This window comes from Brachyistius frenatus, unplaced genomic scaffold (genome assembly GCF_029030835.1).
Source record: "Brachyistius frenatus isolate BFR_SWC_R1_liver_20210118 unplaced genomic scaffold, ASM2903083v1 Contig_70, whole genome shotgun sequence".
In the NCBI taxonomy this organism is placed as follows: domain Eukaryota; kingdom Metazoa; phylum Chordata; class Actinopteri; family Embiotocidae; genus Brachyistius; species Brachyistius frenatus.
The window spans coordinates 1,017,662-1,043,128 of NW_027210669.1; the positions used below are offsets into that span (position 1 = coordinate 1,017,662).

A 25,467-nucleotide genomic window follows, 5' to 3' on the forward strand; every position below is an offset into this window, starting at 1 on the left:
CTGATAAGTTAAATTTTAGTCGAGGTCCAGGGGCAAAATAGATGTTAATTAACTAGTTCAGAGAATAAGAACAAAAAATAAATTCAGTATGTCCTCTTTTGGCAAATGATGTGTAAGGAAAGAAATAAATATTTATGTAAATAAAAGTATATTCACCATTTTTAAGTATGAAAGCTATTAGCTTTTTTTTAAAATTTTGCTTTATAGAAAATGTCACTTGCACAGTTTTACTGTATTTATATATTACTGTGCAGTTTTTAATCATTAGATTTTCTTCATTTTTGTTTAGTCAAATAAAAGTACATTTCTGCCTCCTCGTAAACATAGAGCCACGTGATACTGTAAAACTACGTATCCCATGAAGCACTGCGGCATCCGGCCACCCCTGCGCACCTCCCAGCAGGCCCCGTGGTAGTGCGTCATGTTTTATTCGGTTAATATATATTCAGAAGAAAAGAAGAAAGTCGTCTAAAAATAGATATGATCCCTACCCCGTGATCACACAAATTTTTTAATTTTTTTTTAATGTATTTTTAAAGTCGCCTTTTCAGCCGACAGAAAGAGGGCGCTAGTGCGACGGGAAGAACCGCAACCGCAGAAGAAGAAACCGAAGGAAACTAGTTTCCGACCTGCTTGCTGCGGTGTATTTGGAGGGACGCTGCTGACGTGTTTTAGTATCCCTGCACAGGTCTGTCATTTAAATCGATGTTGTTCATCTTTTAGAAAAGTAATTAAAGTCCTTTTTTTTTTTTTAACGCGAGTCAAACGGGCCAAGTTACAAAACAAACGGCCGTGGTTACGTCGCTGCTGGCTCCGCCTGCCATGTTAACGGCTCCTTTAACCTCCACTGTCTCCGTCCGTGTTTGGAAATTCAATTATGTGTTATTTAACTAATTATCGTGTATTTATTTATCTTTTTCTAGAACAAAAAAGGAAAATGCTGCTCCGTAAAGTGAGCCAGTCTTCCGCTCTGTGCGGAACCGTTCTCAGGATTCCTCCCATGTTATCCGGGTGGGTAAATGTTTAAACCTGCTGTTGAACCATTTTGGTCGAAAATAAGATATTTGTTTTTATTTATTTTTTTCCCCCTCTTTGATTTATTTAACTGTGGTTTCTTGTCTGGACTTTCAGAGGTCAGCGTCGGGCCGGTGCTGTTGTCCCTGTGCACAACGCACGTCTCTACGCCAGCCCGGCCGCCGAGGTACAATAACACGAGCCTATCGTTATATATTATGTTGTCCTATATGTTTGTTGCATGCTGTGTTGTTGTTGTTGTTGTTGTTTGTTTTTTCTCGATATTTTACAGTGCGGTTATTGTCCTTGTCTGGCTGACATAACGTTGACGCGCCCTCCTGTTGGAAGTGGAGGAAAGTTCACTGGGTCATGTGACTTGAGTTATTAAAAGGTGACACCGTGAATGTGGGTGACACTGGCGAGAGTTCACAACAAAAGACTTGCGTGTAAAACGTGGGAACGACATGGCTTCACACTGCTGGATATTTGCTGTATTATAGTTTAATCTAATAAACGCAGCACACTTTAGGTTCAATCAGTCATTATCTGTAAAATCAAAGGCAATGCCATACAACAGTCAGCATGCAGTTTGTTTGGATGGCGGTAATTAAAAGCAGATTGGTTGTTTTTATTTTGCTGGTTTTATTATTGGACGCATTAGACATCGCCCAGATTTAAAAATATGTGTCACCTGCACTGCACTCAGCTGGTTGAATCACCTCTCACCCATTTGGACCTGGACGTCAGTCCCTTGGGCCTCCTACCAAGCACGTGTCCACGGCTGTGATTGGAAAAACCTTCAGCTATGTTTTTGTTTGTTCTCGATACAAAATCCTTTTCAGCAGTGGACAGCTGATTGTCCGACTCTTTGATTGTCCTGCTGGCTATTGGTTTGTTATGACTCGATGGCAGATGTCTGCCACTGAATCTGTAGAAGTCATTTTCTATGTTCACGCTACGAAGCTGCCGTGTGGAATTTTTTTATAGATCCCCTCTGGCAGTGGGAGTAAATACAAAAACGACAGAGCCTAATACAAATATTTTACAAATAGCAACCTGTCCCAGCGCAGTTACGTGACATCTGTGTTTGCCCTCTTTAACCTTTTGTCTTTCAGCACCCTCCAACGGGGAAAAGCTACCAGTGACTATCCGTGTTTGTGGTCTCTGTCAATTACTTCATCTGAACGCAGAGATTTTAAAATTTTTTTTATCAGTTGCGTCCACTCTACAGATCTTTCTTGAATGCCTAACGGGACATTCATTTATATGTGAAAGTCTTGCTGTACAGGTTTAAGCTTCACTTTCTTCCAGAGACAGTTTACAGTTCCTCTGCTTTTTTACTGAATTGATGAACTGTTGGTGAGCTGCTCTGTTCAAACTTTGTTTTGCTGTTTGTCTTCAGGCGGTGCTGGAGAAACCAGCAGCGGTCGGCAGTGATGCTGCTGCTAAAGTGGAAAAAAAGACAGTTGCTGCTGTATGTTAATTATCTGTAATTGTTATATTTGGGATCATATTTAGTTTTTTTTATTACTTTTAATGAGTATTTGAATGGTTTAAATCTGCCTCGGTACAAATGATTGTATCGGTGGAGTTAACGCATAAGAAGAATTAAAGGTTCATGGTGGAGTTTTTGGCCTTTTGTAGTGATATTTACCCTATTTTTTTATTTATTTTTTTATGTTTAGATGTTTTATTTGAATGCACACACACATGGTCTTCTGCTTTGCAAAGGTTTCTACCAGTAAATGCAACATATTTGTTGAGCCTCAAAGTTACACAACTATAGTAAACATGAAGGGTTTTTTTGTACAGTAAAGCTCCACAGGGCAACTTTAATTAAACAAATATATAAATGTATATAGTGTGTTTGTGTTGGCACAAAATATACTGTTTGTCTTAATTTTTTACAGGAATCCAAATCGTTTGCTGTCAACATTTTCAAGGGGCAGATCTCAACTGCCCAGGTGTTTCCCTTTCCCTCAGGTAATCTATGATATTCATGTTAATATTTAATTGAGTCTGCAGAATTAAGAAAAACGTTTCAGTGTCATTATATTTGTCTGTCATGCAGCCCTCAACGAGGAGCAGGAGCAGTTCCTTCGAGAGCTTGTGGGGCCAGTCAGCAAGTTTTTTGAGGTAATTTTAAACCTCTTGACTAAAATAATATCCACTTTATGCTCACAGCCGGTTTACAAATCTCTTACTCACCTCCCTCCCTGCCATGTTTCTACCTCCTCGTGACAGGAGGTAAATGATCCTGCCAAGAACGATGCCTTGGAGAAGGTGGAGGATCACACCATGGAGGGCCTGAAGGAGATGGGTGCCTTCGGCCTGCAGGTGCCGGCTGACCTGGGCGGGCTCGGCCTCTCAAACACCCAGGTACAGCTGCTTTAACAACACGTACGCATTAATATTATCTAGCTGTTGACCGTGTCAGACAGATAAGGGCTCCAAGTCTAATGTGAGAATATGCATCCGTCCATCCTGCAGTACGCCCGGTTGGTTGAGATCGTTGGTGCTCATGACATGGGTGTTGGCATCACTCTGGGGGCCCACCAGTCTATTGGGTTCAAGGGAATTCTGCTTTTTGGAAATCCAGCCCAGAAGGAGAAGTACCTGCCAAAGCTGGCCTCGGGTAAGAAGAGCAGCAGCACCGCCCTGATTTACCGCCACCTTTCCAGATGTAGATTGTCGCTCTTAATAGCAAACATGCTTGGAAATGTGTTAGGGATGTTTTAGGCGAGGCAGGACATCTGTGGCTAAAAGGATTACAATACATTAGGTTTGGACTAATCAGATTAACTTGTTAGGATGATCAGATCATTTTTGGTTGGTTGGTTTGTTGACCGGAAGGGAAACAGAATATTGCCAGACTTTTCCGTGACCGTACTCTGGACCGTATCTTTAGTTTTCTATCCTTATAGCTCTTCAACCAAGAGAGAAATGCCACAAGTTATTTTCGTAGAATTTTAGAAAAGTAAAATATAAAGCTGCTCAGTCATTTGTGTAGTTTGTTTGTGTTTGTGTCCCTCCAGGTGAGAATATCGCCGCCTTCTGCCTGACTGAACCTGCCAGCGGTTCTGATGCCGCCTCAATCAAGACCATAGCCGTTCAGTCGCCCTGCGGAAAGTTCTTCACTCTCAATGGAAGCAAGATCTGGATCAGGTGAGAACATAATCAGTGCAATAATGCGTTCTCCACAAGGAGGCAGCATTGCATAACCTGTCCAATAACGTACAGTAATGGCTGCAAACTGTTTGTGAGTTTTTCTCCGTCTTGATATTTTCTTTTCTCTTGTCAGCAACGGAGGCCTGGCTGAGATTTTCACAGTGTTCGCCAAGACTCCCATGAAGGATCCCAAGACGGGGGAGATGAAGGACAAGATCACAGCCTTCGTCGTGGAGAGGAGCTTTGGAGGAGTGACCAGGTGAGCGCAAGTATTCTTCATCCACCATTTGTCAGTAAACTCTGATTCAGACCAGATGCTTTGGTGCTGAAACAAAAAGAGGTTTGTCTTTTTTGGACCCACAAAATCTCCCTCTTCGTTTTGTTATATTTCTTCCTTCCCCTCCACAACTCCTCATCTTTTTACTCGCAGTGGCCCTCCAGAGAAGAAAATGGGCATCAAGGCGTCCAACACGGCGGAGGTCTATTTTGATAACGTTCGCGTGCCGGCCGACTGCGTGCTGGGTGAAGTCGGAGGAGGTTTTAAGGTCGCCATGAACATCCTTAATAACGGCCGCTTCGGCATGGCGGCCGCCCTCTCCGGCACCATGAAGAATGTCATCAGCAAAGCTGTGAGTGAACTATCTATGGCACCACCTATGGTGTAGACATAAAGGGAAGTCGTGTGACAGCAGAGCTGTTTTTTTGTTTTTCACTTTCAGCTTTGTTTCTAAATGTGCTGCTGTGCTTCACATCTGCTGCCTTGTTTCTTGTCTTTATGTTCTGTGTTACACCCCTTGTTGCTGCAAGCTTGTGTTTCCTTTGTTGTTGGTTAGTGGTAAATTCCCCTTCTTACCAGGCAGCCTGTAGCTGCTGTTACAGGCACTGAAGATTGAAACGGGCCAAAAAGTACCAAAAGTCATCTTTTCCCAAATGTAAACATATTCAACCTGAGATTCCTGATTCAAAATGGTGTTGAAGAGTTAAATGTCTGAAACAACAGGGACAGACTTCTGCCATTTGGAAGAGTTCAAAACAGTTTCAAATATCACGAATGTGTTACTTCAACTAGAACATGAAATATAACATTGATTTTTGGTGAAGGACATCAGCTTGGTGCTCATGATCTTTTTGTTTAATCTATCATATGCATTCAATGGCGATGCACATACAAATTCAACAGAACTGTAGGTGAAGGCTTCTAGGTCTGCAATAATTATTCAATTAGTCGATCAACAAAATTAATCCCAAACTATTTTGATATTTGAGGAATTTTTAACTTGAAAAGAAACATTAAAATTGTCTGATTCCAGCTTCTTTAAGCTTCAATGTGAATATATTTTCTGGTTCTTTTAGAGGTACATGATAATAAACTATATATTTTGGTTGTGGACTGTTTGTTGGGACTAATCAAGACATTTTAGGCTTTGGGAAACACTGGTGGACATTTTTCACCATTTTCTAACATTTTGGTGATTCAGCAGATTTAACTGCAGAAGTGGAGCTTTTTAAAGTCAGCAGACCTCTTATCTGTTGTTTACTATCAGGTCTTTTGGCATTTAGCTTCCAGTTTTATCGGTCACCACAGCATTGACCAGACCTCAGCATGATGGCTGCCAGCCTCGCCAAACTTCCTCTTTCTGAACAAAAACTAGACAGCAGCAATATTTTAGGGAAGCCCAAAAAGGTGGCAAAAAGTTTGCTAAATAAAGAAATGTTGAATCCGTCCGTTAGACCTCGTTGTGAATTACAGCTTGTAACTATGAATTCAGGTCTGATGGTGACGGTTGTTTTTCCTCTTTCCTTCAGGTGGATCACGCAGCCAACAGAACCCAGTTTGGCAGCAAGATCCACAACTACGGAGCCATCCAGGAGAAGATGGCTCGCATGACGATGCTGCTCTATGTCACTGAGGTCAGCTGCCGCTGTCTAGCAGTCACTGTTTATTAACCCATACTCCCGTCTGAAGCACATTTATCTCAACACACAACAAGCGCCACACTTAATCTAATGCTAATTCTTGTACAAATATATCAAACAGGTTTGATGAATTATTATTGAATATATTTGGTCTTGTTTTGATTTTTGTTTCCTTGTTAATGTCCTCTTTAATCTACCGTGAACAGAGATCTCAAAGACAAATTCTCATTCAACTAAAGTACATATCAGTATTTTATTTATTTAGTCTAATCTTTGCATTATTCTGTGCTGATGCACAATATGTCTTAAATCCACGTTGACCTGACTTCATCTGTGTCTTTCTGCAGTCGATGGCCTACATGATCAGTGGGAACATGGACAGCGGAGCGAGTGAATTCCAGATCGAAGCCGCCATCAGCAAGATCTTTGCCTCTGTAAGAACTCTTAAAATGCACGTGTAGTTGCAGTCGAGCAGTTAACCTCTCTTCTGGTAACCAAAGGGTCTTTACTTACTATGCTGCAGTTATTCACTGCTTGCAAACTTGAGGGCTTTTTCATAATATTCATAATGTTCCTGATTCTGTGGAAGGTTGAAGCATCGGGGGGAGGTGAACAGAGGAAGTAGATGACTTGAGGCTTGTTTACAGATTTAAGATTAAATTTGATCTGTGTGTGTCTTTTTTTTGGTCAACAGGAAGCAGCATGGACTGTGACAGACGAGTGTATTCAGGTCATGGGTGGCATGGGTTTCATGAAGGTGAGTGCTCAGTCCACATCCTGTCACATACGAACCAAGAAGCACGTTTAATGGTTTATTTTGCCGCCGGCTTTAATTTGCTGGTTTTTTATATTTAGCATTTAATAGCCCCGTGAAAGCGGTAAATACAGGTTGATAAAACAGCTATTCAAGGAACTCTGGATCTTGATCTGAGCTCCATAGTCACAAAAAAGTACCTTGTTATATAAATTAGCCCATTTTTACTGCAAGAACTTTTCTAAGAACCAAGGAACCATTTTAGAAATGTAAAAATCTGCACTAGTGTTTCAGTCACGATAAACGAGGTTTAATCATGCATTTATTTTGGTAAATCTGAAATCCATTCACAATTGCTAACTTCTCTGACCTTCACTGCTAGGGTGTGACGTCATTCTCAGATCCGACTACTAAGATAAATGGAACATTTAGAAGTTCTTGGGTCACAGTTTCTGGTTCCAAACATATTGTCGTCAACCCCGGAGCTTTTACATCATGGTTCCCCCCTGCTGAACATCCATAAACACAAACGAAGGCCTATGGAGTTTAGAGGCAACATCCATTCACACAATCGTCTAGTTTTAACAATGTCAGCACTTTTTTGAACTTTTGTTGATCTTAAATGAGTTAGTGAACGAGAGTCGTAAAATCTAACGTTGTCAGTCTGAAGCAGAAATAAAAGACTGGTGATACTTTGCAGATCCCAGATCTACCAGATCAACTTCTAACTAACCAGATCTACCAGATCCTGGTAGTTGTTCTGGTGTTTTTGCTTCTGTACGTCCCCTCTGAAACATCTATTCAAACATCGCAGTTGTTAATCTGAACTTTGTTGATGTTCAGCCATGTGTAGAAGAACATTTTAAACAGGTGCGGTAGAAACTCAAACAACAATGCGTAGACGGGACTTTTAATTCCCGGTTCATTGGGTTGGTGGAGCCTTTCCTTCCTGCTTTGGCCACTCTGTGTATTTACTGTGTGCATATGTAAATATTGCACGTTATTTTTTTTTATTTGCCATCATAATTAACTTAAAGTCAACATGTTTACTTGACAGCTTATCTCAACAGCAGATTATTATTATTAGATAATCATGCAGCAATAACAGCTATGAAATTAAATTTTGATCTCCGAGTCACGCACAGTGTGTATATAGTACAGATGTTCATTCAGCTTGCCACGGAGTTGAGTTACACGGTTGCAAGACACTCACGCTCAGAAAACGCTGAAACCACACTGATGGTTTCTTCAGATTAAAAAAACATCAAATAAATAATAACCAAAAAGCTTAGAGGGGTAACTGGTACAAACCAGCTGAAGATACGTGGGCGAAATGGAGTTGTTGTAAACAATAGTGTTAAAAATAAACCAGACGATGCGGCAGACCACTGCCTGAACAAATGTGCAGCTCTTATAATGGGGGAAAGTGTTGTACACGTTGTACCCTGCCAGCATTACATGTGGGAGGACAAAACAAGCTCTGCAAGTTAGTCAGACAACAGAAAAACTCCAGAGTTGATTAAAAACCTAAGCGTTAATAGGAACATTGTAGAGCATTGATTGAGCAGGTGGTATAAAATGATTTTAAATAAAATTATTGAGCCGTCTTTTCACTGAAGCAAGAGGTTTTGATTTCTGCTCACGCTGCTCATTTTGACTCGAGGTTTCACTTCACAAAGAACACGAATCAGAAGTGTTTCCTCTCTGTACATTTTCATTTCTGTGCAGCTTAAAATACAAACAGAATCCAAAAGCACTCCGGTGCACAGTGAGCATCTCTATTCCTCTTTGCAGCTGCTGTTTTCAACACCTTATTTTCACTTGTGCGAGACAGCAAATTAAATTATTTCCTATGTATGAGATTATGATTATTATCAAATGCAGACTAAGCATCCCGGTGCATTTTTGGCAGTTACTGGAGACTTTAACCAGTCTGGATAAAGCTCTGCCAACTTTGCACCAGTATGTGAACTGCCCCACCCGGAACAATAAAACTCTGGACCTACTGTATGCTAATGCCATGGATGCATACAGTACTACTGCCCTTCCCCCCCTTGGTAGGTCGGATCACAACCTGGTCCTGCTGACTCCCAAGTATGTTCCCCTGGTGCAGAGGCAGCCTGTGACCACCAGGACTGTGAGGAGGTGGACACAGGAGGCTAAAGATGCCCTGCAGGACTGCTTTGAGTCCACGGACTGGGATGTGCTGTTTGGACCACATGGGGAGGACATCAACAGCAGGACGGACTGTATCACAGAATACATCAAATTCTGTGAACACACCACCGTACCATCCCGGACTGGACACTGCTTCCCCAACAATAAACCGTGGATCACCAGTGACCTGAAAGATCTTCTTAATAAGAAGAAAGCAGCCTTCAGGTCTGGGGACAGGGAGGAGCTCAGGAGAGTGCAGCGCCACCTGAAGGAGAAGATGAGGGAGTGCAAGGACTCCTACAGGAGGAAGCTGGAGGCAAAACTCCAGCAGAACAAGGTGAGGGAGGTGTGGACCGGTATGAAGGAGATTACTGGGTTCAAGGGGAGAGAGAGACAACCAGGGGGAACCTGGAGAGGAACAACCAGGGGGAACCTGGAGAGGAACAACCAGGGGGAACCTGGAGAGGAACAACCAGGGGGCTCCCTGGAGAGGTCCAATGAACTAAACTGTTTCTTCAACAGGTTTAGTTCACCGCCCTCATCTGTCTCCTCTACGCCTCACACCTCCCAAACACCTCTGCTGCCTCCCCCCTCCCCCCTCTGCCCCCCCTGGTGAGCTGCATAGAGCTCTCAATCTCAAAGGGCTCTTCCTCCATCGACACCTTGACCCCCCTCCACCTCCCTCTCTGTGACGACTGGCCAGGTTAGGAGACAGCTGGAGAGACTCCACCAGCGCAAGGCTGCAGGACCTGACAGCATCAGCCCCGTGGTCCTGAAGACCTGCGCCGTCCAGCTGGCTGAGGTCCTACAACACCTCTTCAACCTGAGCCTGAAGCAGGCAACTCAGAGTCCTGCCATCTGCAGAAGTTCTCTGATGACTCTGCAGTGGTGGGATGTATAAGGGATGGACGGGAGGACGAGTACAGGGCAGTAGTGGAGGACTTTGTGGAGTGGGCGAGAAGAAATCACCTGCTCCTGAACGTGGCCAAGACCAGAGAGATGGTGGTCGACTTCAGGAGGAAGACGACGGCTCCACAACCGCTGAGAGTTCTGGGAGAGGAGGTGGACATGGTGGAGGAGTACAAGTACCTGGTGTCTCCATGACAACAGACTGAACTGGAAGACCAACATCAACGCTGTCTACAAGAAGGTGATGAGTCGACTCTGTTTCTTGAGGAAACTTCGATCCTTCAATGTGTGCAGCAAGATGTTGGAGATGTTCTACCATCTGTTGTGGCCAGTGCTTTGTACTTCGCTGGGGTCTGCTGGGGGAGAGGGGGGGGGGGCAGCATTGGAGCCGGTGACACCAACAGACTTATTAACAAACTGGTTAAGAAGGCCGGCTCCATCATCGGCTACAAACTAGATAGTCTGGAAAAGGTGGTGGAGAGGAGGACGCTGAACAAACTATTGTCCATCTTGGATAATCCTGTCCACCCTCTCAACCACCTGCTACAGGGACAGAGGAGGACGTTCTCTAAAAGATTCCTCCAGCTGCTGTCATAAGGACAGATACAGGAGATCATTCCTGATACAGGAGATCATTCCTGTAACTCACCTCTGGCAAAATCCATCACACAACAATAACACTGTTGACTGTGTTTCTTGGTTGTTTGTGTGTATAATATATATAGATATATACTGTACTGTATATACTGTGCATTTTATATTTCATATTTTTTTTACTGCTATTTTATTGCTTTTCTATTATTCTATTGTTATCTTATTGCTTCCTGTATGCTGCTGTAGCGAAAAAATGTCCCCTCAGGGATTAATAAAGTAACTACCTAACCTAACCTCAATGCCACAGCTTGTTGCTCAAGAGGTAAAGACACCACAGAATTTACACTAAAATCAACTTTTGATTTCAGTTTCAGAAAATCTAAAATTTGTTCATTCTTAAAGGTAGATTTTTGGTTATATGTGTGTATTGCAGCTTTATTCTAGCTGTAGATGAGAAAGAAAACAACCTGTATTGTTCTCTATATTTTACAAGTAGAAGGTTAATTATCAGTGTTGTGTTTCTGCAGGACTGTGGAGTGGAAAGGGTGATGAGGGATCTGAGAATTTTCCGCATCTTTGAGGGCACAAACGACATCCTGAGGCTCTTTGTGGCTCTCAATGGCTTCCAGGTAAACTGAAACCTCCTTGTTCTAATGGGGTTTTTTTTGTGGTTTTTTTTTAAGCAGACTGCTGTGGTGATCTGATATGTCAGTGTGGAAAAGTACAGCGGAAGCGATTTTCTGCTCAGCCTTTGAAACTTCAACAGTACTTCCTATGTGCTTTTTAAGACGCTGCAACATCTTGCAGTTTTAAAAATGGTGTGATTGAGAAGCAACTTCCCTAAACAGACATCCCTGAGTAGGGAGAGGGAGGGACCGTTCATTAGGAAGCAGCATATAACTTTTAAATCATCTGCAAAGCTGCTCGAATCTATATTCACCCGCCAACTTAATATTGTGCACGTGCCTCTCTGCTTCCCCTCCAGAACGCCGGTAACGAACTGAAGACCCTCCAGAAGGCCATGAAGAACCCGCTCGGCAACGCCGGGCTGCTCACAGGAGAAATCACTAAAAGGGCCAAAAGGTTGCATCACCCTTTACGACACACTTCCTTCTTTCTGCCTTCCCCGGTCTGTGGCCTAGACAATGTGGTAGAGTGCTGTAGTCGCTGGTGGGAGATGGGGATGGTGGTAGGTGGGGGGCTCCCCTTGTAATGCACAGTGCATGTAAAATGCAGTTCACTGAGTCCAGATCCGTTTATTTCATCATTATGCCACTTGTCTGGTGCAGCTGATGCCGTAGCAGAAATCAGTAGCCGACAGTGTTCTCCAAACAGAAACTTTTCAGGATTTAGATTTGTTTGTATTTACTTCTTTGGAGAGAAAAGTTTTGGTGTGAAAGTTGTTTCTTTACATTTGAGCGTTGGCAATTTCCTGCTCTCTTCACTTTAATGGGATTGAATACTTCCTTGAGCAGTTCAGCTAACGCTCTCCGAGTGCTGTTACAGACCAAAAGCTCATTATGGACCTCGTAGGCAGCTAATTTGTCTCAATTTCTGTCTCCTCTTTGCTGTCTTCCCTCCTTTAACCAAGCTTTTAACACTTAGCTGCTGAGTGCATCACTTTGGATGCCTCACAGGATCCGTGCTTTTTATAAATCTATATGGAGCGATATGGTGCGCTCCTACCTCTCCAACGGCTGGCTTTCCTTTCAGACCAGGCACACGGTTTTATTTTCCAGACGTGGGTTGACATCATGTTGAGAAAGTTAAATTCGACCCCGTCATAACTCTGTCTACACGTTTCAGTCGTCTTATCTGACAGAACGGACTCTCTTCAAATTTCTATAAAATAACTGTTTAATGCTTAATCTTTATTATTTATTTATTTATGTTTTGTCTTTTGTAGAAAGGTCGGCTTGAGCACAGGTGTGACGCTGCAGGGAAGTGTTCATCCAGAGCTGGCAAAGAGCGGAGAACTGGTATGTTCAACGTCTTCTGTTGATGCGATACCTTTTATTTTCCATTTCTGTCTCTTAGTATATTTGACTGTTTCGAGGCAGAAACCCGACTGATGCTTTGGGTGTTTGTCTGAGGGACTTGCCCAAAGCAGCCCGGACGGCCCGAGTGGGCGTCTGACAATTTGACGGGACTCGTTTTAATGTGGAAGTTGTTCCGCTGCGTTGCCTTTCATCTTCTGACTTCCACCATGTTTCCTGATGCTTTTTCCAGGCAGCCGGCGCCATCGAACAGTTCGGAGCCGTCACCGAGGAGCTTTTGATCAAACATGGCAAGAAGATCATTGGTAAGTCAGCGCGTGACAAAACATCTGGGCCTCCACTGCTGCCCAAGTCATTACAGATGTTTAGGATGGTGAAATATCTGTTATCCACAGGACTGAAAGTAATGGCATTGCCATTGAGGAACTATTTTGTGGAAGTGTAACAAGTTTGTCAACTAAACGGGTGGTTTCCCTTTTTCAGATGAACAGTTTGTTCTGAAGAGAATTGCAGACTGTGCCATCGACCTGTACGCCATGGTGGTCGTCCTGTCGAGGTACACGCACATGCAAACAACAGAAAAGCCCCCGTCCTCCGAGTCTGTTCCCCATTCACTCCCACACACTTTCTTTATGCTGCTCTTTTATTCCCCAGACAAACTCATACCCAGCCTAAACCGCCTTCTCCCCCCCTCCCCCCACCCCCTTTCTGACAGGGCCTCTCGCGCTCTGAGTCAGGGCCATGCTTCAGCTCAGCATGAGAAGATGCTGTGTGAGACCTGGTGTATGGAGGTGAGATCTTCTTCACTGCCACACATCCTCAGTGGGTTTCCAAGTAGTCTGAATATTGTTGACAAGAAAGCTCTTTAAGGAGTTTAATGATCTTAATTGTTAAGTGGAGATATTGTGGTGGGCAGTAGGATAGGGAGAGAGTGATTATATGGGAAGCAGAGTTTTATTCCACCACCTTAAAATGAGATTTTAATGTGGGAAAAAAATGTCATAATCTGCTTTTCCAGAAACACATTAATCCTGACAACATGTAGAGCAAAATATTCAACATTGAAAAATAATTTCTGTTTTTCAGATACTTATTTAAGGCACTGATGCATATTAAAATGAGGATGGCTCACATACAAGTTGATAACAAATTTAATAACAGTGCAAAGTGCATCTGCTTTTTTCCCCGTTTGAACAAATTCAAACTTATTTATTAGCTATTCATCTTTTGATTGCCGCTCACAGCCTTTAATCCTCGTCTGTACATCCTGGATGACAAACTGATGCATTTTACAAAGACGGCACTCCGGTTTGTGGTGTCATCATCATCATCATCATCATCGCCTGATCTTTTCACCCCTCAGGCCCACGAGAGGGTGATGCGCGACATCAAGACCCTCCGCTCCAGTGAGTCCAGACAGCTCTTCAAGAACTTGCGGACCATCTCTGCAGCCGTGGTGGAGAACGGAGGTGCGGTTCCTCCTCACCCGTTGGGTTTCTAAACGCTCCACACACCCTGCATCTTCTTTTTTTGGGGGGTTTATATTTTTCACTCTTCTGAATCTCTAACCAGATTCTAAGTCGTTGCCAAGTCCTCCCAGATTTCATCAACTTTATCATCACCATCATCTCTCCATCACCCATCAGTGCCCTTTTGATTGTTTACTAGAATAAAGTTGCGATGTAGTGAGTTGCATTTAAAAAAAAAAAAAAAAAAAAAAAAAAAATAGGGCTGAAAGATTGATAGTTTTTACACAGAAATCCCAATTTGAAACTCATTATTGGATCTTGATCTGGAATGTAATCAGTTTTAGTGTCTTTGTGAAGCTCTCCTTTATTTATCTTCTTCTGCCCTCCAGAAGTAGAGCCGGAGTTTCCACATTCAGTCCGACAACCCGTCTCTGAAACAGCGTCTCTCAATGTGTGCATGGAGCATTTAAATGAGCCATTTACTTCCTTTTTCAGACTTCATAACTGTAACTGATCAAATTATGTCATTTGGCCTGTGTTAACATCAAATTAAGATTTTATTTTTCTTGGTTGAATAATAATATAACGAGATCAATGCAACGCTGAGACAGGAGGCCAGTTAACGGAGCTTCAGATGTATGAAACGGTGTGGTGTTTATGTTCTTTCAGGCCTTTCTGCATGTGCAGCTCGCTCGGTGCTCATCACAGAAACATTAAATGTCAGGAGAAAAACCTTTGCCTTACAAACCGGTCCGCAGATCCTGTTCGAAGCTGCTGCTGAGCTTTGACTTGGAAACGTACAGCTGACTCTGCTGTGGGCTAAAGTCACCACAACGACTCTTCGTGCTTATTTCCTGAGGCATCGTCAACTGTAAACGTACCATCATTCTGCAAACCCGGTTTTATTGCTTCCAGCTCAAGCTTTAGGTTTATGACCATTTGTATATAGAACAGAGCAAACATTTTAATTTTTATAGTGCGGTTAGATGCGATGCTTTAAAGGGATCAATTTATATCTAAACGGAGATCTGATAAAGGTACCAGACGATGTCGTGAGGTCACCGTGTTTGTGCAGATCCGCTTTGAACAACTACTATTTGGATTCATAAATAATTTATTCATCCGTCTGTAAATCCATTTATCCGCTTCACTGCTTGTAAACACAATGGATGTCCATACAAGTCGAATTTATTTGTACTGCAGTTTTTCTGTCATTAAAGGTACCTTTGCCTGAGTAAGTTGTACCTCCTGTAAAGTCCACGTCTTTGAAGCATTTTGTCTCATTGTCTGTGGCAGAAACTGACAATGAGACACTTTCTGAGCTAATGGAAGTAAAAAAAATAAATATATATATATATATTTTTACCGCATTTGCCTCCAAACTCACTTCCTATTTCTGTTGTATTGATGCAACATGCAAGTTGGGTTTCACTTCAACTCTTCCAAGGTAAAACGCTTCAGAGCGACACCAGGAAGTCTCTCAGGCAAGAGGCAGCTGCTGGTGAACACAGCACAACACAAATACAAAAGACCTCCTTCCTGCTATCACATACGTGCTGAATAGATGACTTCTGTGGGTGCGAGGCGGAGGCGGAGGCGGAGGCAGAGTGAGGGCTGTGGGCTGTGCCAGCGTCTCACCACGCCTGCAGTTTCAACGCTGAGAATTCCCTCCCCCCCCCCCCCTCTCCCCCACAAACACACACACACACTTGTAGCCCCATCTGACTAAAATCAAACTGACGAGCTCAGCAGTAACCGTGCAGCAGGTGGAGCAAGCCGACTCTGCACGCACCCCCTCCCCCCCAATTATCTCTTATTTTCAGCAGAGGAAGCATTCAATGGAAATTCAAGCTGTTTCGGTTCTATCTCGGTTGCACAAAACTTCCCCATTAACATATTCTGTCTATTCTAATCTTGCGCTTTAGAAATCTTCTTCATCCACCCGACGTTCAATAACCACAACAACACTTTGTATTGACATTGTGGATCTTTTAGGGATTGATCTGCACACTCTAAATATTTAATAGACAAGATGAGAGAGCGGTACCACAACTACCGCGGCAAGAAAAGAAAACCTGTATTTTTACAATACTCGACCATCAATCAATTTAATATGTTGCAAAAAAAAAGAAGTAAAATAGACGTGTTGCCATGTGTTCTATCTGTTAGTATGTTGAGTGCGTGACCTCCACCGACATTAGAGTGCAGAACTTAGTGGGTCAACACCATTAAGCTCAAATTTTGTTTATGTACAGTAATAGCACAGAGAAGCAACATTCACCAAACTTTTGGTTATGAAACAATCGGAGACGATGCAGGACGGTCTGTCGCCCCGGAGGTCGGAGGTTTCGACCTGAAGACTTCCATCTTCCATCCCTGAGAGTTTCCATCAGGACGACTGTTCCCTCGGTCCACTCAGCTGTTTATCAACATCTGTGTTCACCAGACAAAAGGTCCAAAATAGACCCAAGATATAGTTCCTGCCGGGCCTCAGCTGAGCACATCTGCACCTCCAAAATGTTCCCATTACAGCAAATCTCCCATCAGGCATCGTCCGTATCGCCTTGACGTGAGCGCGAGTCATGTGAGGAGCTCGTGACCGGCATCGGCCTGCTGTCCTCCTCCTCTCTTGGGACGTGAGGGACCTCAACGGAGAGGATCGTTTGAGTCGTCAGTGTTCGCTCCCTGATGGGGGAAACAAAACAACAAAAAAGCGATGAGCTCATTTGCCCCTTTTTACGATGATGTGGTCTCTCAAACTTCCCCAAAACACTGAAATCAGCCAACAAAATGTCCATTTTAATGACTCATTTAGTTTCTGTTTATAATCACCTTAAATAGACTCGCTCGGTTCTTTCAATACCTTATTTCTGTATTCGTCACCCTGCTTCAGGGAATCGGAGCATTTACTTTTAGTTTGTTGATTTAAACACATTTCTTTGCAATGTTTTACAAACACAAAGAGTAGCAGAATAATAAGTAATCCGCATCAATGAAAGTTCAGTAAACTGCTCTGCACAAAGTCAATGACCGCTACCCCACTCCTATTATCATGTTAATGGAGTTCCCACTCATGTCAAATGGTACATTCCCTGCTTCAATGACTAAAAAATTTAATTTCCATTACCTATCAAAAGTTCCTCTTAGTTTTTGGAGGCATTTTCAGCACAAAACTTAAACGTTTAAACTATAAACTGAACGAACAGCATGAATGAATTTCCTCCGTGCTGCAGCAGAGCAGTGATGGAGGCAGCGTGCTTCTCACCGCTGGCCGTGAAGGGATCCCTCGCCCACATTTCAACACATCAAATGTAGTTTTACAAACTTTATTTCTGGCTTTTCTGTCGTCTTCTCTTAACACCAAATCTTTTGAAGTCGTCATTCTGTTTGCTTTCATTTGTAGCTACAGGAAAAAGAATATCTTGACTAAAGTGATTGTCGCTAAGTATAAAACCACCCAGGAAAAAAAGTTCAATATAGAAAAATCCTTATTAATCCTTCTGTAAATGTTACATTAAAACATGCAACAAACAAAATCCTATGATATTCCACGACTCAAAAATAAATCATCAAATCTCCTGATTTTCAATGTCTTCAATAGACTTTTTGTAATTCCATGATATTTCAGGAATTCCATGACCAGTGGGAACTTTGTAATAATTAATTTACTTGGAAAAAGATGTAAAGTTCATGTTTTGGATGAGCTGGTTTCCACCTGAACCATTTTTCAAACTGTGGTCAGACAATTATTAGATTTGTTTCCACGGGACATCTTTTTCCACATGTAAATGTCAGCTCTCATACAAAACCCAGTAAAAATGGGTTTTCATATCCCTTTTCAGTATCATACATAAGTGTTGCCTCATAAAGGATTCATAGGACGTAAATGATTGATTGATTGATTGATTGACTGATTGGTCTAGAGCAACTTTATCCTCATCCTCTTTTGTATGTTTGCTCTGACCTCGTGGAAAAGGGCCTGCCTTCATCTACAAACTAGATAAATAGTGATATCAATGGTAATACATTTTGCTGTGTGTATCTGTAGTTGCTGACTTGATGACTCAGCAGAAAGTGAGAAACTCTTGAGCATTTCTGAGCAACTTGGATGACAGTAAATGGATCAGCTGGGACCTACCGGGTTCTGTGGTACGTGTGTGGCCAGTTGGCTCGCACTGTCCACCCGAGGACACTCTTCAAGTACCGGGAGCAGCACGGGAACCTGTGACTCAGCTGCTCCAAAAGTTCCTCTTTACGCAAACCGTAAACGACCGGCGCAACGCACTGCGCCAGGCTGAAGAACGCAAAAATAACCACAGCTGACAGCTCCTTGGTGTCCCGCTGAATCAATTTCCACTTCAACAGAATCGTCAGCACGAAGCTCACAAAGTTGGGGAGGATGTAAACGGCCAGTTGGGTGCCGTGCAGGGCGATCGTCTTGCAGCCGGCCCGGTTGCGCCGGTTGAGCACCCCGAGCCGCCGTCCCTCCATGAATATCCTCACGTAGCTGTACAGTATAAGCACCGTGCACAAACTCAGAAACAGCACCTTCTGCAGCTCGCCTTTCCTCAGCTGCTCCTGGCCACACTCCCCGCGATAGGCGTCTGCGCCGGCCCGGGAGTCCGGCTGGAGGAACAAACTGAGCGGGATCACCAAAGCCACCAGCCAGGTGAGCACACCCAGCAGCCAGGGCCAGCGTCCCGCTGAGCAGGCGGCGGTGTAGCGTATCGGGTGGCACACGGCGAGGTAGCGGTCCAAAGCCATCACCGTGAGCGTCAGGAGGATGTTGGACGCGCTGCTGATCAGAACCGTGATCATGGTCAAGCAGGCGGAGCGGCCCGGCTGCGCTCTCAGGTGAACCTGGTAGTAGAAGACGCTGCTCGTGCCCAGGTGAACCAGAGCGGACACCAGCAGGTGGAACACCAGCACGAAGCGCGCATGACGGCGCAGCCTCCCCTCGCGGACGATGGTCCAGTTGATGATGAGGTTGAAGACGAGCAGCACCGAGAAGGACGCGGTGGACACGTAGAAGCGCACGCAGGTGTAGTCCCTCACCTCTGCTGCCTCCGTGGTGTTATTCACGGACATTATTCCTCCGCGGGGCTCCGGTGGATTTATGAGATGAAGACTGGAGCTGATGGGAAGGAAAGTTAATCCGCCGCATGGTCCTCTCTGTCTGCTCTCTCACTGGAGATTGACTCAAACATCCTTTGTTGTCTGTCTCTGTCTCACGCTCTCTCTCTCTCTCTCTCTCTCTCACACACACACACACACACACACACACACACACACACACACACACACACACACACACACACACACACACACACACACGCACAAACGCACGCACGTCTGTCACTCTATACTTGTGAGGTCCCTCTCTGAAAGTAACGTAGTCTTTCGCCCCTTTCCCTACAACCCCAAACCCAACCTTCAAACAGTCCTCTGAAATATGAAAGGTGTAACCTAAGAAGTCGAAGTCCCCCTCGACTTTATTAGTGTTTACAAGTTGTTTATGAACACAATTGACGAAATATTCATAATTAAAATCGGGATCAGAAGGGTAAATTATTTAATAAGAAATTCATTTTCCTTTCAGCTGGTCCTAATTTTAAACATTCTCTTAGATTTTAAGCTTTAAAAAAAAATAAAGCATGTCTGCCTTCATAAGTGAGCCCAAGCTTTGAATTTGAAAATGGATTTCAACATTCATTTAAAAAAACAAAAACAAAAAAAAAAAACCTTTTTACACATTTTGATATTTCATTTTTGTGTCTACTAGTTATATTTGCTCCCGGTGTTGACTTGTGTTCTGTTTCATGATTAATTTCCTGTCCACCACCTGGGTGACAAACTGCAGCATGTTGCTGCCACCTGCTGCTGTAAAGTGGACGGAGTCCTCAGAGCTCAACCAGGCTGAAGGATGAGCCTCATCTGGTGATGACAACATCTGTGGAGAGACCAGAGGATGGAAAGTTTACATCAGATCTGGCATGAAGACTGCTCGTTAAAAGACAGGTGGAAATTAGTCAAACCCAGTGTGACTCTTTACACAACATTGTCCGAGTCAGGTAAAATGATTAAAATCACCTGTGTGGGTTTTTTTCAGGGGCCTCAAACAGAAGTGATGCTCTCATCACCTTGGACCTCTCCGGGCATCCAGCCGGAGTCGCGATGACCTTTCCTCTGACCCCACAAAAAACAAAAAACAAAAAAAACAGTCTCTCCTCTTTTTTCTTCTTTTCTTTTCTCCATCCATCCAACCATCTTTGTTTGGTGTTCAATGACCACCAACAGCCTCACAGGGTCGCCAGTGTTGCATTGATTTTGTCTGCATAATCCACAGACGTGCAGGATGTGCTGCCCTTGTCGACTTCTTATGCATCTCATTTCTTTTCTTTATATCTGTTTTTTTTATGTGATTCTCTTGCTGTGAAGCACTTATATATAAAATAAACTTGATTAATATTGCTCTCAGCTGCATAGCAGTGTAAATCAGCACCCTGTCTTTAAAAAAACAAAAACAAATCATAAATAACGTCACGCTGCAGAGGCTGTATTAAATCTGCAACTACTGTTATATGTTTCATCCTTTCCTGATTTTGGGACATAACCTCGTGAGATATGCTCGCTCCCATAAAAAACAACAACCTTTCATCGTCCAGAACACACACACACACACACACACACACACACACACACACACACACACACACACACACACACACACACACACACACACCTCACAACGCCTGTTTGTTGCACAAACTTTTTATAACGGAAAATAATCTACTTCCTGGTGTAATCAACTTTCTTTACGTTACTGTTAACACAGAAACTTTGCTTAAAAAAAATAATTAAAAAAAAGCCACAGTGGCTCAGTTAGGTTTAATTCTGTAAATTATTCGTTGCAATGGCGGGCTGCGGGGGCGGGTTTTCTACGGAAATAGAAACTCAAGTTTGAATAACTCTTCAGTCTCTTCACTCGGCTGGACTCAGACTCGTGTTGCTTCTTCTCTCCAGAAGTCGTGAAAAAAAAGAAGTAAGAGAAACTCTCTTTATTATTTTTTGCCTAAAACAAAGTCTTTGTGAACTTCAGCTGAAAACACTGGATATAAAAAAACAACAAAAAACCAACAACAACCAACACTCAGTTCAAAAGATGCTGAGTTCCTGTTAGTTTTCAGCCGTGTTTCTGTGACATCATGGTGTTGAATCCTTTTTTCTTTTTTTTAATTCAACTTTTTAGAGTCACAATTTTTAAAGTCAGTTCGCCGACGAGCTAATGAAGCTGTGGAAGATGTTGAATGTTCGCCGACAAATTATTTACCAAAGATTTATGCAAATGCTCTTCAGTCCTCGGATATTTCTTACACAAACTACTGATGGCAGTCTGCATTGAGGCAAAGTTCAGTAGATTGAGATTTTGTGATTTCACAAAATAACTTGAAAATTGAATCTAAAGTGACACAGCAATTGAGAACATGTGTTTTATTGTCGTATTTGAAGTGTCGAGGCTGTTTGTAACAAGGTAGGCTGAGTTAATGCTGACGTTAAAGTCAGTGAATAGTTGTGCTAAAGACAATAAATTCACAACTAAACCATGTTTTGTGTGGAAAAAGTAACATTATTATTTATAAAGACTCTTGAATTCGTGGGTATTTCGTAAAAAAAAAAAATCCTCTATATATGTGTAATTTTATATCACGATATGAACAGATGCTGTAATATGAAACATTTCTTTAAAAGTAATCAAGAGGAAATTGTTAATGCAATAGAGCATCTTAGTGGTTTGTTCACTGAGGGTAAAAAAAACACTGATCGAATCCAGATGTTTGATCAGCTGGACGCAGAAAAAGTGTGAAATCCAGTGCATGGAAATAAGAAAACGGTGTAAATACAGTGAACACAACACACTGGAGAATGAATTTGCACTTTAAATTGTTGTTGTTTACATTTTAAATTTGTTGATATCACTGAATAAATATATAGCTGGGGAGGACATTGAATATGAACTAATAAAATTCTTCCTCGTGTCCTCCAGACATGGCCGTCCAGCAGCAGCCGACCCATTTGGTGATCACCACCACCACTCAAGGAGGTCCCGGGACGTGGAGCACCGGCCTGTGCGATTGCTGTGCCGATATGGGCACCTGTAAGTCGACCTGACGGACCCCCGGTGGCTTCATCACCACCGGACTTCTGCCAGCGCTTAAAATTGAAGTTTCCCATCTTTAATCAAACAATTAACTTGGGATTTAATGTTCACATACCAGAGTTTTGCAGTATTTTGCAGTTTGTGTATGTTTTTGACATTTCAAAGCACCGTAAAGTGGCTTCACAGGTGTTTGTGGTTCCACAGGTGTGTTTAGTTTGTCAATGACTGCTGTCGCCCAGACGACTTTAATGAGCCATAGAAACACGGTAGGCAGTGCCAAGAAATGAAAGAGCCGAGTGTAGCCTGGCATGAAAGCTAAAGGTGGAGGCGTGGAGTTACCGCCCGAGATCCAAAGCCCCGCATTCTTATCTATACAGTCCAGTGGTGGGGATGTTATGACCTGGGCATGGACGGGTTCTGGCCCACTTATCTTCTGGATGATGTAACACAGGCAACTCTGATTTATTGGTGGAGTTTCATGGTGAAGAAAAAAAAAAATGCCTGCAGGAACTATTCACCATTTTTAAGTGACAAGTAGACAAAGAGAGCTGCATCCGGTGGCTGCAAACAACCTGACGAGAGCGAACTAAACCAGAAGAGAAAACTGAAAGGGAGTGTCGAACTCCAGAAAGTAGCATGTGTGATAATTAACATCCTTCCTGTGGGTTACAGGTTGCTGTGGTTACTGGTGCTTCCCTTGCATGCAGTGTCAAACCGCCAGCAACCACGGCTGGTGCTGCTGCATGCCACTCCTGGACGTCTGCTGCATCGTGTCCTGCTTGCTGCGCTCCTCCATCAGAGAGCGCTACAACATCCCCGTAAGGCCCCGACGTGGAGGGAGGGGGTGGAGGGGGAGGAGGGGGAGGAGGGGAGGGGGGGGGGGAGGACGACGACAACGACGACTGTTGTTAATGCTGCTTTGCATCAACTCCACGGCATTCACAGTACATCTTATGTGTCAGTGATTATTCCATAAAAATAAAAAACAACCCTCCCCTCCCTCCCTCCCTCCCTCCCCCCCCTCCCCCCCCTCCCCTCCCTCCCTCCCTCCCTCCCTCCCTCCCACAGGGCTCGTGCTGCGACGACTGCTGCAAGATAACGTGTTGCTACCCGTGCGTCTGGTGCCAGATGAACCGAGAGCTGAAGATCCGGCAGGGCCAGGTGCCGGCCACCCACTCGGTGGTCACCACACAGGTCATGCGTTGATAGGAGGGGTTGAGTCGGGGGGGCGGGGGGGGGGGGCACAACATGTTTGCCAAATAATACATCACCAGATATTTTCGTTCATGTTGCTAGAAAAGTAGAGAACTGTTTATAAGTACGAGGTGAAAGACAAAAACAAAAACCAGGTAGTTTAGAAATCCTTTTTCACGGAGACCTTCAGCACTCCTGTCATTTGTAAAACTCGTATTAGTTTTATAGTAGAGTTATAGACTTAACTTCGCTGTTCAAAGCTAGATGTTTTGAGTTTTGTTTCCATGTTGGAGGCCATGATGTCATCAGATGAGATATTTTTGGGATCTTTGATTGATTCTGGCCAATAAAATGTTTTTATTTCGTTGATCAAAATCACCTTTTTTTTTTTTTTTTTGCAATCTTATTCCTCCCCGACAGATCACATGATGCGTCCACAAGCCCACATTTAAACATCTTAACCACAAAAAAAATAAAAATCAAAACAACCGTTAGGTTTCATTTCTGTTTTCAAGTGAAAATGAGGTGAAACACTTTCAATATGAGGGATTAAAAATGATTGCAACATTTTTAAGGACGTTAGACAGGACGTGACCCGTTAAAATAGGTTAAATCCTGTTTTTACAGCTTCATTGAACTCAATAACTTGTTTTTTAAGTTATGAGATTTTGTGAAGAAAATATTAGCAGGATGTCGGTAGTTGAAATGCAGGTATTTCACATTTCAAGCAGAAGTCTTTAACAATATGAGGAACATATTCTGTATAGTATACAAACCAAAAATGGGAACTAACAAATGAGGAACATGGTCAGTCTGATCAAAAACATTGCTATTTAGCAATTTTTACTGCAGCAACCAGCAACCGGCTGCAGAGACCACATCAGGGCGTCAAGGAAAGTTGCATTCTGAACATTAGTTGAACTGAAGCCTTTAAGCTGCAGGCTGGTTCTTGTTTTTCATTTCCACCAAAAAAAAACCCAAAAACTAAATTCAGTCAGCCGTAAAAACTACAAAACCCGAAATGAACGAGCTTCAGCTCGAAGGGATTTTGAAAGTGTGACGTCACACACAAGGGAGTCCATTTATCATATTATCTGAACAGTGTGCACACTGTCCCCTCGTAGTGTTTGATATGGTGCAACGTGAAGGAAACGGATCACAGACGGATAAGAATTTGTTGTGGGACCGCTTTTCTGGTTCCTGGTCGTCTGTCACTGGTGACTGGAAACACCCGATCGTATCTACGTCCCGCCTCAGTGGTCAATGTGGGATTAATCTTGCCACACATTCATTTTATTTGTCGACTCAAGGGGCTAAAGTTCTCCAGAAATGTTTTTTTTATTGAATATTCACCCCGATTTTTAAAAAAATGTTTTTTTTTGCTTGCGACACACGGAGGAGGAGCAGAGTTGCAACAGTAAATAGGAAAAAAAAAAAGGAAAATGAACTGCAGTCAAACTAAACACAGACATTCCTCCGCGGAGCCGAGCGAAGGTCTCCGGGGTGGAAATGAACACAACAGATACGAGCAGTTTCTCCGACTTCTGCCACTCTAAACACACTCTTCACATTCATTTAGATTTACGGTGGTATTTGGTTTATTCAATCTAACGGTTGTTGTTTTTTTTTTTAACCCCCCCACCCCACCCAAAAAAAAAAAATCTAAAAAAAAAAAGAAAAGTTTTTTTTAAAAAATATTTCATGCTGAGGCTGAGGAAAAGTCACACTGACGGTGTGGTGTTTTTTTGTTTTGTTTTTTAACAACAGTTCAGGTGTCGAGTTGCATCTAACCAACCAACCAGCACTGTGAACAACTCAGGTCTGCAAAATAAGAAAAACATGTCCATAAATCTTTGTATCCTCTTTAAAGTTTCTGCACTGTAATGTAACTTTGAACTCAACTTGATTGTCTGCAGCTCTTAATGTGCTGCTCTGAAACAAAGTGAAGGCCACTGAGATAAGAAGTCGCTGCTCTGTGACACATCCCTGACTTTTTATTATTTTGTTGAAAATAGTGAGGGCGAGGCAAGTCCCAACTCCTTCTTTCTCCTTCGGTATCCAGCAACGTTTCCAGGAAACAGAAACTCAGCAGGATCCTGGGGAGAAAGTGAGAGTGGGAGGCTTTTTTGTAAAGGA

General features: G+C 43.1%; 3 protein-coding genes and 1 long non-coding RNA gene across 4 annotated transcripts; 3 read left to right on the top strand and 1 right to left on the bottom strand.

The window, feature by feature from the left end:
* Nucleotides 1–546: 546 nt before the first annotated feature.
* acadvl (acyl-CoA dehydrogenase very long chain) lies at nucleotides 547–15,213 on the top strand. Its single transcript, XM_069707650.1, has 21 exons — nucleotides 547–688; nucleotides 924–1,011; nucleotides 1,132–1,201; nucleotides 2,417–2,488; nucleotides 2,925–2,997; nucleotides 3,086–3,150; nucleotides 3,259–3,393; nucleotides 3,505–3,649; nucleotides 4,050–4,179; nucleotides 4,316–4,441; nucleotides 4,613–4,811; nucleotides 5,989–6,093; nucleotides 6,447–6,533; nucleotides 6,794–6,856; nucleotides 11,041–11,142; nucleotides 11,499–11,596; nucleotides 12,420–12,492; nucleotides 12,743–12,815; nucleotides 12,994–13,066; nucleotides 13,226–13,301; nucleotides 13,874–15,213. The coding sequence occupies exons 2-21, from the start codon at nucleotides 938–940 to the stop codon at nucleotides 14,009–14,011; spliced, it is 1,977 nt and encodes a 658-aa protein (XP_069563751.1). The 5' UTR covers nucleotides 547–688; nucleotides 924–937; the 3' UTR covers nucleotides 14,012–15,213.
* A 574-nt stretch (nucleotides 15,214–15,787) lies between these two features.
* LOC138626174 (odorant receptor 131-2) lies at nucleotides 15,788–19,067 on the bottom strand. Its single transcript, XM_069707651.1, has 2 exons — nucleotides 18,118–19,067; nucleotides 15,788–16,664 (listed from the first exon to the last, which is right to left on the bottom strand). The coding sequence occupies exons 1-2, from the start codon at nucleotides 19,065–19,067 to the stop codon at nucleotides 16,523–16,525; spliced, it is 1,092 nt and encodes a 363-aa protein (XP_069563752.1). The 3' UTR covers nucleotides 15,788–16,522.
* A 108-nt stretch (nucleotides 19,068–19,175) lies between these two features.
* On the top strand, nucleotides 19,176–20,199 carry LOC138626175 (uncharacterized). The gene is made up of 2 exons (XR_011311278.1): nucleotides 19,176–19,997; nucleotides 20,089–20,199. It is a non-coding gene; the product is annotated as an uncharacterized lncRNA (long non-coding RNA).
* Nucleotides 20,200–20,928: 729 nt separating this feature from the next.
* ponzr1 (plac8 onzin related protein 1) lies at nucleotides 20,929–23,815 on the top strand. The gene is made up of 4 exons (XM_069707652.1): nucleotides 20,929–21,021; nucleotides 22,024–22,134; nucleotides 22,810–22,955; nucleotides 23,206–23,815. Exons 2-4 carry the CDS (start codon nucleotides 22,026–22,028, stop codon nucleotides 23,341–23,343), a joined length of 393 nt encoding a protein of 130 aa, XP_069563753.1. The 5' UTR covers nucleotides 20,929–21,021; nucleotides 22,024–22,025; the 3' UTR covers nucleotides 23,344–23,815.
* The last annotated feature ends 1,652 nt before the right edge of the window (nucleotides 23,816–25,467 follow it).

What these genes read in the sequence shown, in the direction of transcription:
- acadvl (XM_069707650.1), top strand. Translation starts at nt 938, where the DNA reads ATGCTGCTCCGTAAAGTGAGCCAGTCTTCCGCTCTGTGCGGAACCGTT. An exon ending in AAAAAAAGACAGTTGCTGCT is followed by an intron (nt 2,489 to 2,924) that starts GTATGTTAATTA and finishes AATTTTTTACAG; the next exon opens with GAATCCAAATCGTTTGCTGT. An exon ending in CAGTCAGCAAGTTTTTTGAG is followed by an intron (nt 3,151 to 3,258) that starts GTAATTTTAAAC and finishes TCCTCGTGACAG; the next exon opens with GAGGTAAATGATCCTGCCAA.
- LOC138626174 (XM_069707651.1), bottom strand. Translation starts at nt 19,067, where the DNA reads ATGTCCGTGAATAACACCACGGAGGCAGCAGAGGTGAGGGACTACACC. An exon ending in CACACGTACCACAGAACCCG is followed by an intron (nt 16,665 to 18,117) that starts GTAGGTCCCAGC and finishes TTCCCCCATCAG; the next exon opens with GGAGCGAACACTGACGACTC.
- ponzr1 (XM_069707652.1), top strand. Translation starts at nt 22,026, where the DNA reads ATGGCCGTCCAGCAGCAGCCGACCCATTTGGTGATCACCACCACCACT. An exon ending in CTGTGCCGATATGGGCACCT is followed by an intron (nt 22,135 to 22,809) that starts GTAAGTCGACCT and finishes TGTGGGTTACAG; the next exon opens with GTTGCTGTGGTTACTGGTGC. An exon ending in GAGAGCGCTACAACATCCCC is followed by an intron (nt 22,956 to 23,205) that starts GTAAGGCCCCGA and finishes TCCCTCCCACAG; the next exon opens with GGCTCGTGCTGCGACGACTG.